Source organism: Apteryx rowi, unplaced genomic scaffold (genome assembly GCF_003343035.1).
Source record: "Apteryx rowi isolate R43461 unplaced genomic scaffold, aptRow1 scaffold_689, whole genome shotgun sequence".
In the NCBI taxonomy this organism is placed as follows: domain Eukaryota; kingdom Metazoa; phylum Chordata; class Aves; order Apterygiformes; family Apterygidae; genus Apteryx; species Apteryx rowi.
The window spans coordinates 374,078-387,665 of NW_020450970.1; the positions used below are offsets into that span (position 1 = coordinate 374,078).

Consider the following 13,588-nt stretch of genomic DNA (forward strand, 5'->3'; position numbering starts at 1 on the left):
ACTCTAAAGAGGTATCATAAAAGTTAATGTCATAGCAGCTCTTACATAATAGATATTGATTGTTCTAATTTCAGGCCTTCCAGAGAGGACTGATGTTTAACATTTAACCAGGGGAAAAATTTATTTTATATCTCATTTACAGCTGAATCATTAGAACCAGAAAAGTGGAGTGGGGGTAGGAGGGGATCCAGCAAACATTTGTGTATCAGGTAGAATTCATTTCTAACACGGACAAAATTGTCTTTGTTGAATGTGAACAGTATTCTTCAACTGCTTTTGAGCAGGATGACATAGTAAGGTAGAGTTCACCATAGCTCTTGACAAAAATTACTATGGATGGGAAGCTAGAAGTTTTTTGTTGTTGTAGGGCTTTGGGGGGTTTTATTTATTTTTTAAATCAAAATTGAATCTTACAAATACTATTGCGACTCCACTCCTTGTGTAAATTAAACCGTTTTTTATACCACATACAGTGCTGTAATCTATGTAAACAGCTGTCAGGGCATTTCTGGAATAGAGTATTTTATTCATTTCATAAAACTCTGATCAGAACAACGCAGGAGCAGCAAAGCAACAATCTATACGGGCTCAAAAATTCATTTTGGCTTTATGCATCCATCTTGGAGCCTGAAGCTTTGTCATGGCTTTGCTACCCACTATCTAAACCACCACCAAAACACCTGCATACATGCCAGCATCCATTGGCAACAGATTATCTCGGGGCTCTGTCACATATGGGCAAAAATTCTGTCCACTGGGGGAACTGTGCAGCCCTGCTAGCATTAAGTACCATAAAGATACACTGTAAACATGATGACCGGGCAGGTCACGGGGACTGAGACCTGTCCTGAATTCATAAAAGCTACTAGCTAGCCTCACAGTTTTATATCTTTCAAAGAAAATGACAGAAACTAAACACACACTATGAAAACTTGCGCAGACTTTATGTCCAGTGAAACCACACATTACAAAAGGCTGCAGGATAAAATGGAGAGGTACCACTTTACAAATCTCAATAGCTTACTATTGCAGGCTGACCCCAAATTGCTGGGTCGGTAGAGGTGGTCTTGGTGGAGGAATCTTCACTACAGGTGGCAGTTTTCCCTTCTGTTTCCCCCGAAGATTTTCATCATGTCTGCAAAAATCAAGAAATCATTGATTTTCTGTGCATCACAGCTGATAAAACTACATATATGAACAGCCACCAGTATTGATCATGATGCTCCTGACAACAGAGAATATTCTGCAGGTCCTAGAGAACTTACAGTTAATTTAATTTGAGCATTAGTGAAGTTTTTAAGTAGCATTTGTGGGAGAATACTTAAGGAAGACATAACAAAAGAGCTCTTTTGCTTCAGCCAATGGAGTACAGTGATAAATTTGCCCCCAAAACAGGAATGCACTATAATTTAAAAGCAAAATTCAAGCCTATTTGCTACTCAAAACACAACTCCCCTTTCTTTGGCAACCATGCAATCCATTTTATAACCTTAGAGCTGTAAAGTATTTTTCTGTTATTCCATATTTACACAAAAGGTGTGTAAAAACCCACCAGGCTTCAATAACAGTCATAATCAAAGCTTCCAGCTACTTTCATTCAGTAGTGACATAAAATCACTTCCTGTCAGTACATCAAAGCCTTTCCATGTAAAGCACTGTGCCAGAGACTGTTATTGATACTTATAGTGGCATTTGACAATTCCGGCCCTGTGCATTTCTTTTTCTCTCCTGTCTCTCCTCCAACACCCTTCCCTAACACACATGTACACAACATAAAAGTCATGGATCTGCTAAAGACATATCCATAAAGTTTCAATTCAGTCAACACCATGCTGATTGCAGATGCTCTTAGCAAAAGAAAGTCACTTGATCTGTTATAATATGCAAGTAAATAGGTCAGGAGTGTATTCTTGCCTGCAAACATTACTTGGTACTCAAAAGCAGTACTGACACATGGACTGGTTTTCTTAATGCTCACACAGAGGCTGAAATTATACTAAGAAAACACTCCACAACTGAGACTTAGATGTTCCAGATCTGTAGAGAACTATATAGCATTCTCCTTTGTAAACGTATGACATTCTTCAGTGTCTGATGACAATGCAGCTTTCAGAGTTAAATTTAACCAAACACAAATAGGTAAATTAGACTTTTAGAATCTAATCCTATTTCTTTAATGACTGTCTGGAATAAAAAGAACAGGCCACAACTCCATCTAAGAAAAGGTGAGATGAGGTATGTTAAACCTGCCACGTACCGGATGACTTCTTGAGGGATATTAAGCTGGTCGTATTTGAGATGCTCTTTCAGGTCACTTAAATAGTTCAAGTAGGTGACTTTTTTCCCAAACTTATGGCTAAAAAAAAATGGAAAAGAAGGATAAAAATCAGCATGGGAGGAACATCTATGAAGGGTTTAGTTTCTGTTACAAAAATGTAAGTGCTGATGCAACTCAGAATTAGACTGTAATTGAAGCAGCAGGAGACATAAGATGTATTTCATTTCATATGATCAAACATATACAGTGCATACCTGAGAGTCTGATTTGAATAAAAATAACTGACTTCCATCTGAATGTTTTGTGATTTGCATAGATATGAAAAACATTGCTTTAAAAACCACTGAAAAACAGCTTTCACACAGCATTTGAAAACTTACTAAAAGGAATGTTGCGTAGAAGACTCATGTTAACTTTGGAGGAAATGTTATATGGCCAACAGGACAATAAGTTTGTGTTTTTTTAGATATTCCTCCCTACCAAAAGACAAAATAATGGACCTGTGGATAAATAGTATAAACTAGTAAGTGACAGGCAAAATTTTCACAGAGTGTATAGTGTGCACCCCTCCAAGTGTCAGGCAATCAGCTTTATCCTTTTTGGAAAAGGTGATTTTTAGATTATGGCTTCTAAAAAATACCCTGAAGAATAAGATTCTTTGGATGAGTTGCACAATACAGACTTCTGAATTTGAAGAATCAGGTATCACTAGTTAGATCCTGAGTTTCAGCCAGAAACTCATTACATACAGGCCAACATGTTTAAGCATGGTTCAGAGACACATTTATACACACAGTCTCAATTTTGTATTTTTCTGCAACACAAAATGTAATGAAGAGTCAAGAAAAGTAACAGGTGTGTATGATAAAACCCGTACTTTGCTGCAAGTTACTTTGATAGTGAAATTGGAGAAAAATTCTCTTCCATTAATGAATTTATCACTGAATTGTCAAACATACATACACAGGCTCCCTCTAGTGGGAGATGGTACAAAGGTAAGTTACTTGAGCACTTTACAAGCTTTTAATTCAAAAGAGGTGCTAAATTTTGCTAACAGGTAAGCAATCTTGCAACATTGATAGATTTCAGTCTGTGTGTGTACAAATTCAGAGATTTTCAGCTTGTGTTTTTTCCAAAATGGCCTGCAATTTCAACATCTTAGGTAAGCAATGGGCTAAATGAATTCTCTAACTAGTCATCTATTAGTAATGCACAACATGTTATAAAAGAGATAATTTGTAACTAAGTCACGAGCAATTAGAAATTTTTGCTGCTCTTTACAAATGTTACCTCACCACCACTAGCAAAAAGTGTATTATGTTGATAATAGATGGGCAGCTTTCACTAGCTCACACATGCGCTCTTCTGATATTTGTTTGCACTTTGCAAACAATGCATTTGACTTAATGCATTAACTTCTCGCTCTTTTGGGACTGCAAGGGAGATTAACCAACTTCTGCAGCTTGAAAAATTTCACATATTCACATTTTCTTAAATGTTCTTTTTCAAGAACATTTGTTCAAATTTTCTTAAATATTTTCAAATACAACTATGCTAAAATACTTATTACTTTTCATTTTCACTCCGAAAATTCTGTTGTTCACCCAGGTTGCAATAAATGCTTTGTTCATGTAAAAGTACTCAAGCCAAGTTCCTAACAAATAGAAAAACAAATATATGCTTTCGACAATGGCATTTAATTTACAATTGTGATTTTTATGGGAAACACAATTCACAAATGAGTCTGAGCTGTAATTCAGCAAAGTTAGGAAACAAAGTCCAGAGGATTTTCCACCTTTTTTTGTGAACGTTGGTTTGATATCAACATTTAAATAAAAGCATGACTTGCTAAGGGAAGATTATTCCAACCTAGATGGAGAAGGTACAGTGAACAAACTCTAAATTGTACAATTCTAGTAAATTAATGATGTCAGTAAGTTTTAGTCTTAAATGAGAATACAGTTTAGGCAAATCATGTTTTCACACTTCAGTTGTAAAATCATATCCTTATTTTTCCCCTTGCTTTACAAACAAGACAGTCTACCCGAACCATGAATGCAGAAGTGTTTGATAATTAAACTATTTTCAGCAGTAAAGAGGGTTTTTTCCTAGCTTCAGCCAATTTTGGCCTTCTGGCTTATGGATCAATTCAGACTTTACTGATGTTTTTAATTATTTTGTCAGTCCCATTATATGAATAAATTTGTTGTTGTACATCACATATTCTAACAATAGGGAGTAGAGTAGTACTAAATTAGAATCAAAACAAGCATGTGGGTACACAGTAGTAAAAGTCAAATGCAAACAAGATTGCTGGGCATTCAAAAGGTCAAGATGATGATGCATCTAAGATGACAAGCCCTGGTTCCAATTTTCTATGCCAGATATGAATGCTTAAATGTATCAGTATTACCCATTTTCACATCCAAAGTAAACAAGGATTTAAAAGTCAGTGCATCATACTGTTCCAAAGGAGAAAGGGGGGAGGGGGTGGAAGCATTCATCTTATTTATGTAGATATCCTATAAGATCCAAGGGAAGTGAGTACTTGGAAGAGGTACCTGTAATTTGTTTTCGGTAAGAATTAACAGCTAATTACTATTCTGAGTCAAACAGCATGGATGCTACCCAGCTGTGGCTCTGCTAGCTGCATAAACACCCAAGGTGCATTACTCCTGCCAGAAGTTGGAAGTGCAAGGAGGGGTACAGATGTATGCAGGGAAAGGCAAATCCTAGAGCCAGTCCTGGTTCCACGCTGTGGTTTGAACACTGACAACACTCCAGAAATAGCTATAAAAAGGAATCCTTGCCCACTCTGCTGCTTTCTCTTAACCATGCAATGTCTGGCTTAACTCCTGAGGCCTGAAGCTGATTTCTCAATTCCCCACAAATAACTACCCTATAAGAATGTATGCATGGCCATTCCAGGCCCCCTAAACATCTAAACCAGTCTCTTTCCTCTGACAGTGACTAACAACAGACATGGACAGAAGTGCATACAAGCAAAAGCGCAAGGTAATCCTTCCCCAGAACATATTCCCAACTTCCAACAATTTACAGCCTCAGGGACTGAACCAGAGGCGTTATCTTTCTATTTAGTAGCTCTCAGCGGAGTTTTCAACAGATCTGTTGTGGAGGTTTTTCAGCCTAATAGGTGGACTTGGTCCATACAGTACAGCACATCAAAGCCCTTGTGCTCTGCAGAGCTGAGCTCAATCCACCCTGAAGGCCCCATGTGCAAGGTACACACTCCCTTGCCCCTCTCAGCAGACTTCCGCTGGGGCTATTCCCCCCAATAGTCTGCAGCCTCTGAAGAAATGGTTGGTTTTGCCCAAGTGCTGACAAATGCACCAAGGGTTTTTCCTGTTTGCTTGCTTGCTTGCTTTTCTTCCTAAGCCTCCTTCTAGAAAGCTCTCCATACCCATCTGACAGGGAATGAGGAACAAAAACCATCCATCTCATTCTTGAGGTACAATGAGCTACCAGACTCCTGCTTCAGTCACACTTTTCTCACCATTAGTTTACATCCTCCATCTCTGGCATCTATTTTGCTGCCAGTTAAAATAAAAACTCATAGTCATTCTTCTTGTTTCAAGAACAGTATATTCCAGAATGATTTTTAGCCATGGTTACCATTCATATTTTCACAAGCTTCTTGCATGTTTTGATCTGTCTAGAAGTTAAACCATCCCTTCTAATTCATTAACTTTCTACCAGTCAAAAATTCAATTAATTGCAAGTTACTGTAATAGACATTTTTAGTTGGTTCATTATAGCTTCTCAAAATAAGCTGTTTACTTCCTTCAACCCTGAGGATATTCATAATACAATCCAAAAAAGGGCAGAAGTATTTGAAAGTAGCAGGGGTTCAGGAGCAAAAGCCAAGGAAGCCATCTTATCACTAATATTTGTGTAGATATGTAGATGGATGCAAATAGCATCAATTTTTTTTTATCATGCAAAGGAAAAGCATCCACCAGTAAAATAAATCCACCTTCACCGTTTATACCCTCCGTCTCAAATCCTTCAGGGCATATGCATTAACTTTGAACACACAAGTAACCTCATTCCTATTCATCTCAGCACATGAGCTCAGACCAAAGGTTAACTGTTTATCATCTGCTTTGCCACAGCACCTAGTAATTCCAGTCATGGGCCCAGTTCTATTGTGCTAAGTGCTGTAAAATAGGACAAAAAAGTCATTCAAGGTCTGCAGTTTTTATCATGTAACTATGCTTTAAAGTGATACTTACTTGAACGTATATCCTTACCATCGAACATACTATGAATTGAAACTCCCTTTTCTTAGAAAGAAAAAAACCCTACCCTATTATTCATACCCAAGCTTAAGCTCACCTTATACATTAGTTCAAGCCATATTTTAAATGTGTATTGTGTGGTTACCTGACATATTTTACCTCAAGCCTTTTTAAAAGCAACTTATTACAGAACACACCATCCTTAAACTAAACAGGAAAATTTTTTGAATAAACTGCCAAGTACCTTATAAGAGGTTTAAAAATATTCCACAGAATTTTTATGAAGTTGGTTGGATGTACAACATACAGTGCTTTAAGGTTTTTCTTATACCTAGAAAAAGAAAATGAAATTGTTAGAAGACTTTAATATACTGTAGAATTGAATAGCTACAATTGAATGAAAGGTTATATTATTGGAACATTATACAGCATTCTTTTCAAGTACCTTAAAATGACTCAATTCAGAGGAAATTAAATGTGAAATAAAAAAATAAAAACAAAACAAATGGTCGGTTTTGACAATAAAATAGTAGGCTAAGATTACACTACTTACTATATTACTAACCAACGTCTGTTGTCTTGTGAGTTTAATAATTGGGGGAGGGAAAGAAAAATATTGGAGAAGAGGCAACCTGACAAAGAATTGAGAAGAGGAGGAAGAGTCTTTAAAAATTTTATCACATAAAAAAAAATAACTTTCCTTCATTTCCCATTATTTTCCACTTAAAGGATTTTCATGATGGAGAAAAGTTCTAAATTTTCAGATGTAAAATTTACACCCAATCTTTTATTTTTCTTACTACATTTGCCTTGTTTTGATAGTAATTACCAAAGATGAAGCCAACTGCACACTGATTTACATCAGATGGTCCCCTTTGTTTAAAATGGAAAACCTTTCTCCATTATAGTGTTGCTTTATTCTGTAGTGTCACATCACAATACGATAAATAATAGATTTGGGCTGAAACAAAAATGAAAACCAGGCTGCATGAAAATACTCTGAGCTTATTCAACATTACACATTTTCTGAATTTCATTTTGCAGAAATCAAATATCTTGCTTCTATATATAACTGTTGCTTATTACTTCTCTAAGTCTCTTTCCCAGTAAGGAAAACCCCTCTCAAATGTTCACCATTCGAGGGTTACTGTTAGCAAAAAATGATCGCGAACTCCTAGGAAAAATCTTCTCATAACAAGTTAAGATAAGAAGGAAGAGAGGAGCAACTTAGCAATTACAGCAGTTTTTCCTTTTCAATTTTAATTGGGCTTATATATCTTTGAATGAGAAAGATATTGTTTTTACAAAGGCAGCGTCATACACAAGCAGACAACTTTCAGACACTGTGCATCACTATGAATAGGAAAAAGAACCCAAATACAACAACAAAAAATAACAAGCAAAAAACCTGAGCTGCCTCACTGAAGTCTACATTCTAAGTTTGTTTTGTATCTTTAAGCAACAGGTATAAGCCATTACTTTTGTGGAAGTTTACATGCTTGATAGTTTCCTAGACTACAGTTATACGTCCGACTTTCCTGAGCCTCTGCTGTAAAACTCAAAAGCAAGATTTAACCTTTTGAAACTACTCCTTTTAAACATTTGCTTTCTTGATGCTAGCTAATTACTATCTGCTTTTGTACTCTCCTCTTCTCTTTCCTTTGACCTCCAAAACACACACATATGGAAGAAGCTGAAAGGTATTCTTTTTTGTTTTTTTCTCTGGCTAGTATAGTTAAAAATATGTGTTTGGCTGTGAATATTGCTGTGAACTTCTTAATGACAATACATAAAGTCATAAGTAAAATAATGGGTGTAAAGTTTGCCCGCTTTTACCCAGTTACCCAGGTTTATCTGTTTCCCTTTGATTCTCCTGCTTTCTGGGACAGGGTGGGAGACGGAAAAAATGGATTTCTGGCATAAGTGAGGGTCACATTCTGCACTTGATATGTTACACATGTCAAAAGGGAATGAAACTGAAGAAGATATTGCCCTCATACTGCCTCTCCCCAGACAGCAACTGTAAATTTGGCTTGGGATTCTCCCAGAAGGAAAATAGTATGATAGGGCAGGTTTCCAGTACCATACAACCATTTATTTTCAGAAATTGTCCCAGCACAGCAAAAAACTGTGACATTCCAAATCTTTCACAGAAGACAAGACACCCTTTCCTTTTCTCCTCCCTTACCCTGTCTCAGAAATAACAGGTATGTTGTATTGACCATATTGAGAAACCTACTAGCAAAAAGTAAGCTTTCTTGTTCTGCTGCTGGCCCAAAGCAAAAAAAAAATCACATGAAAGCAGTTAGAGGCTTCTGATGACAGCTTCATGCTGCAGCTCTGATGGCTGCTATGCACAACCTCATTTTCTTGGGTTTTAGGGGTTAGGGTTTCAGGATATTATTGGGTGAAATTCAGAAGATTGTGAGCTCTGGCACTAGGCACATCTCAGCTTCAATTTGCAAAACAGAGTGTATACTCCTGTGAAACACTCAGGTATTAATACCTCAATTTAGTATAGAAACACCCCTTCATCTTTTTCACAGCATCTTTTTTTGAGATTTGCTTCCTGTTCCATCTCCCAAATTGGAAAAATCAGAGATGTACGATCCCTCCCAACACCCACTCCCCCCCCTCACCCCCTCTTTCACTACCAGGAAAGAGCTATTTTTTCGAATATATTTGCTTTCGGTCATGTTGCCGTTTTAAGGACATCTTACAAACATAGTAAAAGATTAATTGCTGTCAATAAAAACTTTCAGCTCCATCAGTAAGCTCTCATTTTCAGAGAATAAGCATCTTTAGTTCCCACTATTAAAATGAAATTTATCTAGTAGCTTTGGCCTAGGCTACGTCCCATCCAACTAAAACATGAGATCTTCAGCAGCAGCCAGAGTTATTCTAAAGGTCAGGAGTCTATGAACACAGTGGTCCCTTATGGGCTTTATATATAAAAACCAGCAAATGCCACAAGGGTTATGAGATATAGCTTGTTAGAAACAAATCTCTCCTTTTACACATACAACCTAGCCTTGGAACGATTAAAGGTTCAAACACAACTGTGAGACCATTAAGAACGATGGCTAACAAGGTGTCACACACATCTTGTTAATCAGTGCACAGAAAAGCAGTGGCTCGTGGTTCTTGTGCCAATGCTTTTTATATCTTTGGATAACCATTCCAGCACCTAGGATGTTGATTAGTACTGCACAGAAGACATTTCTAATAGCATCAACAGCACTGGGAACATTACAGGAATTTGCAATGGCAAAACAAACTCAGCAGCCTGCCAGCTGATCGAGATATCTTTATGCTTCTTTCATGGAAGTTAGTAGAGACATTACACAACAGAAAGAGCAAACCAAATATTTTGGAGACATACTTTCTGTCAAATTCTTTGTAGGCAGTTTGCAACCATTTCAGAGATGGTTTATTCAGACTCTTCAGGCCATAGTGAAAGTAGACAACCGTATAATCATTCTCTACATACTGGTCCAGAGTATACTTTAAATACCTGAGAAGACAGACAACATTTTAGTTTTAAGATAGTATATTGGATGAGATTTTTAAACCAGTAGCTGAGAAACTGAATGTACTACTTTTGCACTGAGTGCAAGTGATTCTAAATTCATGTTTGCTTCCAATTATTTATCAAACAAGTTCATTTTGCTTTAGTAGCAGTGTTACCAATAACTCCACATCACTACAAACCTCCAAATTTGAAAGAATATGTTTAGTTACAAAATGTACAGTACTCATGGATCACTAAAAGATGAAGACAATAAGGGACCATGTTATCCAAGAAATTAAAAAAGATGCATTTTAACTGACAATTAGAACTGACTTGTATTTTGCTTTCTTCTGGTCTTTGTAAATTCCTTTTTATTAGCCAAGTAAACACCATCGCTTTGACTTTTCAAAATAATGACAAATAGATCTTATTTTTTTCTCCCAATTTAAAATATTTTAAATTCTTGAAAAAAAACCATCAGCTAATTACTGGCAATTAGGACTGGTTACTGCAAACTGTTTTCCCTGAATATGTTTGCCTTTCTCTTTTTTGTATTGCAGGGACTGTGTTCAAAGATCATCTCCTTTGAAACTAATTTAAGGAACTACACTAGTTATCCCATCTTGAAATAATACTGCACGTTTTATAAGCAGATTGCTTTGTGTTGATTCTTTTATGGTATACTTTAAGATGCTTTTCTCTTTCCTTTCTCCTACAATTGAGAACACTGTATGGTCTATTACACAGCTCAATGATTCAAATAAAGCAATGATGGAGGAGTACAATCTGGCCTCATCTCTTGCTGTGTCAGATTTTAACTTTCTCATGTCACTCTCAATGCTTTCTTATTATTCTGTGGCATAGCCCTAGCTATTGTGCTTAATCGTATGTAGGCCATTTTCATTTAATAAAATAGATAGTTCCATGTGGCATTTATTAGGCTGTGGATATCTGAAAGTATCAAGGCCACTCTGACTATCCACCTATGCAAAAGCATGCAGCTTCACTGTTACCCTGAACTCCCACCACCTCATTTAGCTGCTTATTCCCCTTAGCATACTGTAAATCTTAGACTGTGAATGGTCTGGGACAAGGACTTCCACTGCAATTAGTATAATGCAGTTTTGATCCCTGACTTGAGTATTAGATGTTAGTTTAATAGAAATAGTAGTAACAATTATTCAAGACTTCTAATTAGTCTGAAATGAAAATATACCTAAAAAGATATTCTTACATACAGGGAGTCTCATGCTTTATTTTATGCCATGTAATTCCTTGGCACATTGCATTCCAATGCCTGTACTTCTAAAAATAATGGAGAGGGGTTTTGTGGGCATAAAATAACCAATATTTCTGTACAGTCAATTAACTGTTCCCAGGCTGTAACAGAATTGCAGGGACATTATAAAAGCTTTACCAGATCAATCTTTTAAGTGATTTAATCACAAACAACCTACCAATCTGGGCCTAGTCTGCACAGTCTTTTCCTCAAAATTTGACTGCTTGGTCTAACTACTTAAAGCACAGATCACCTGACAGATACAGTGCTAGCTTCAAATTCAGATAACTGCCTTCAGTTCTCTATCTTAGCACGGACTTTCCAAGAGAATTTGATGTAGTCTCAGATATAGAAAAGCATTTAATTGTTCAAATCCAGAAGAGTCTGAGGGCTGGAAATCCTAGTTTTATTCAGGTGCCTCCCTGCAGAACTGAGGAAGGGTTCTTAGATCTGGACTGCAATGTTGTTACTCCTTTCTTTCGCATTACCTATCAATCAGTGCAGGTAGCTCCTCTAGGTGAGGAGTTGACTGCTGTGGATCTTGCTCCAAGGGGCTAGCACTCCTTCTATATTATATAGGAAGCCTTGGCTTTAGGCTATTGAACTATGCTAACAGTGTGAGGAGCATACAAATTAAGCAGCATTGTTTCAAACACATCTCTTAAATAACCTGTTTTTTAATCCCTCTGTTTCTGAAAAGTTGAGATAACAGCACTTCCTTCTTTTGTAAGGGTAGGCATACTGAAAGGTGCTCAAATATTTTGGTAATGGAGGCTGTACAAGAACTCAAAATAGGTTTTAAATGCTTAATAAGGACAGAGCTCTCCTGACAAAACAGACCCCATTGTAGTGACAAGCTAGGGAATCCAGGTAGAAACATGTTCTGATACTTTATTGCAGCAAGTTTACATGGAGGAAGAATGTGATTTTTCATGTTCACAACCCCTTTAACACAAAAAACAAACATTACAAAGTGAGATAAAAAAAGTTTAAGCATAATGATATGGTAAGTAAGGTTGATTATTTTATAAAAGAAGAAAAAATGACATAAAAATAATGAAACATTGTAACTAAGTGACTTAGAAGATGAAGTATAACAAATTAAGGCAAATCCTACAATTCATGAGAACATACATACAGAGCACTAAAATACTCAAATTTCTATCTCATTGGTTCTCATCATAAATTCCATTTTCAAATGCCATCGGAATTCATTAACAATATCAAGACTACAATACACGAAGTTAATTTCTGTAAACAGTGAATTGCTCTTTCTAGTCAAGATTCCTGGTGAAGGAACTCTGATAGCTTCATCCACATCTCATTCACTTAATATTAGCATTTCACTCTCTGCCCCCTGCTTCTCTTCCCAAAAAGCTCATTCACCTAGAAACAAACTAATAGAAGTTCACATATAAAATGCAAAGTAGTCCAAGCAGGGGATTGAGAGAAACTTACTCCAGCAACCTGGTGTGATTGAGCTGATGGGAGGGAGGCATACGGCAGCAATTGAAAGTAATCACCTTCCTTCCAGAATTGTCATCACCTGGTGAACAAAACAGTTAGTAAAGACAATGCTCATTTATTTATGCAGTGGGATCTCAATTATCTGAAGGAATGGCTCATATCTTCTGATACTTGAGGCTACCTTTGCAGCTCCCACCGCTACCTAAAACGCACTGTGAAACTTCACTGTCAAATCACTTGCTGTATACAGAAATCAATCTGCCCACCACTGGCATGAAAAGATGCAGCTGTCTGGCAATGGAGGGAACTAAGCTGAGAAAGTCATATTCAAAGGAGATTGGAAGTGTTCAGCTCCTGCTAGGGGACACTAAAGTCCTCCTGCAGAATTCAGTCATGGAAGAAAATAGGCCTGCTTTCCCTAGTAGTCTAAAAGTGGCCTGTTTTTAAACTCTTCAGGCCTTATTTTTGTAATATATAAGAATACTGCTCTGCCCAGAAGCACTTCAGGCATCTGCTTTGTCACACTTTGGTCAGATTTTTTTAGGCAACTTAAGCATTCTTAGATACTCTTTTCCAAAAGCACTGCTACATTCAGATCCCATTTAAAACACAACAAGCAGGGCACACACCTGGGCTTTTTATAACCTGAAGATCCCTAAATGTCCATCCCCTTAGTCTCTCTGGCAAAGCATATATTGTTACACCCAAGTCCATTACACCCCTGACTCAAGACAGCTTCACGCAGGCTGCCTGCAGAGAAAAGGCTGGTGTTCGTGCCGGGGCCACCCCATGCC

The 13,588-nt window shown here is 37.1% G+C and overlaps 1 protein-coding gene across 7 annotated transcripts in view; it reads right to left on the bottom strand.

Moving 5' to 3' along the window:
• Nucleotides 1-13,588, bottom strand: part of ARHGAP8 (Rho GTPase activating protein 8) — a 71,260-nt gene that overhangs the window by 38,943 nt on the left and 18,729 nt on the right. For 5 of the 7 annotated variants that reach the window (XR_003256738.1, XR_003256739.1, XM_026086235.1 and 2 more), the window contains exons 3-7: nt 12,786-12,873; nt 9,920-10,051; nt 6,782-6,868; nt 2,258-2,356; nt 1,025-1,135 (exon numbers count right to left, since the gene is read on the bottom strand). Coding sequence is in view for 5 of the 7 variants with exons in the window: in XM_026086235.1 (XP_025942020.1) it covers nt 1,025-1,135; nt 2,258-2,356; nt 6,782-6,868; nt 9,920-10,051; nt 12,786-12,873 (517 nt within the window). In the remaining 2 variants the exon portion in view is untranslated. The remainder of the gene's footprint in view (nt 1-1,024; nt 1,136-2,257; nt 2,357-6,781; nt 6,869-9,919; nt 10,052-12,785; nt 12,874-13,588) is intronic. The other 2 variants (XM_026086234.1, XM_026086233.1) reach the window with 2 other exon arrangements.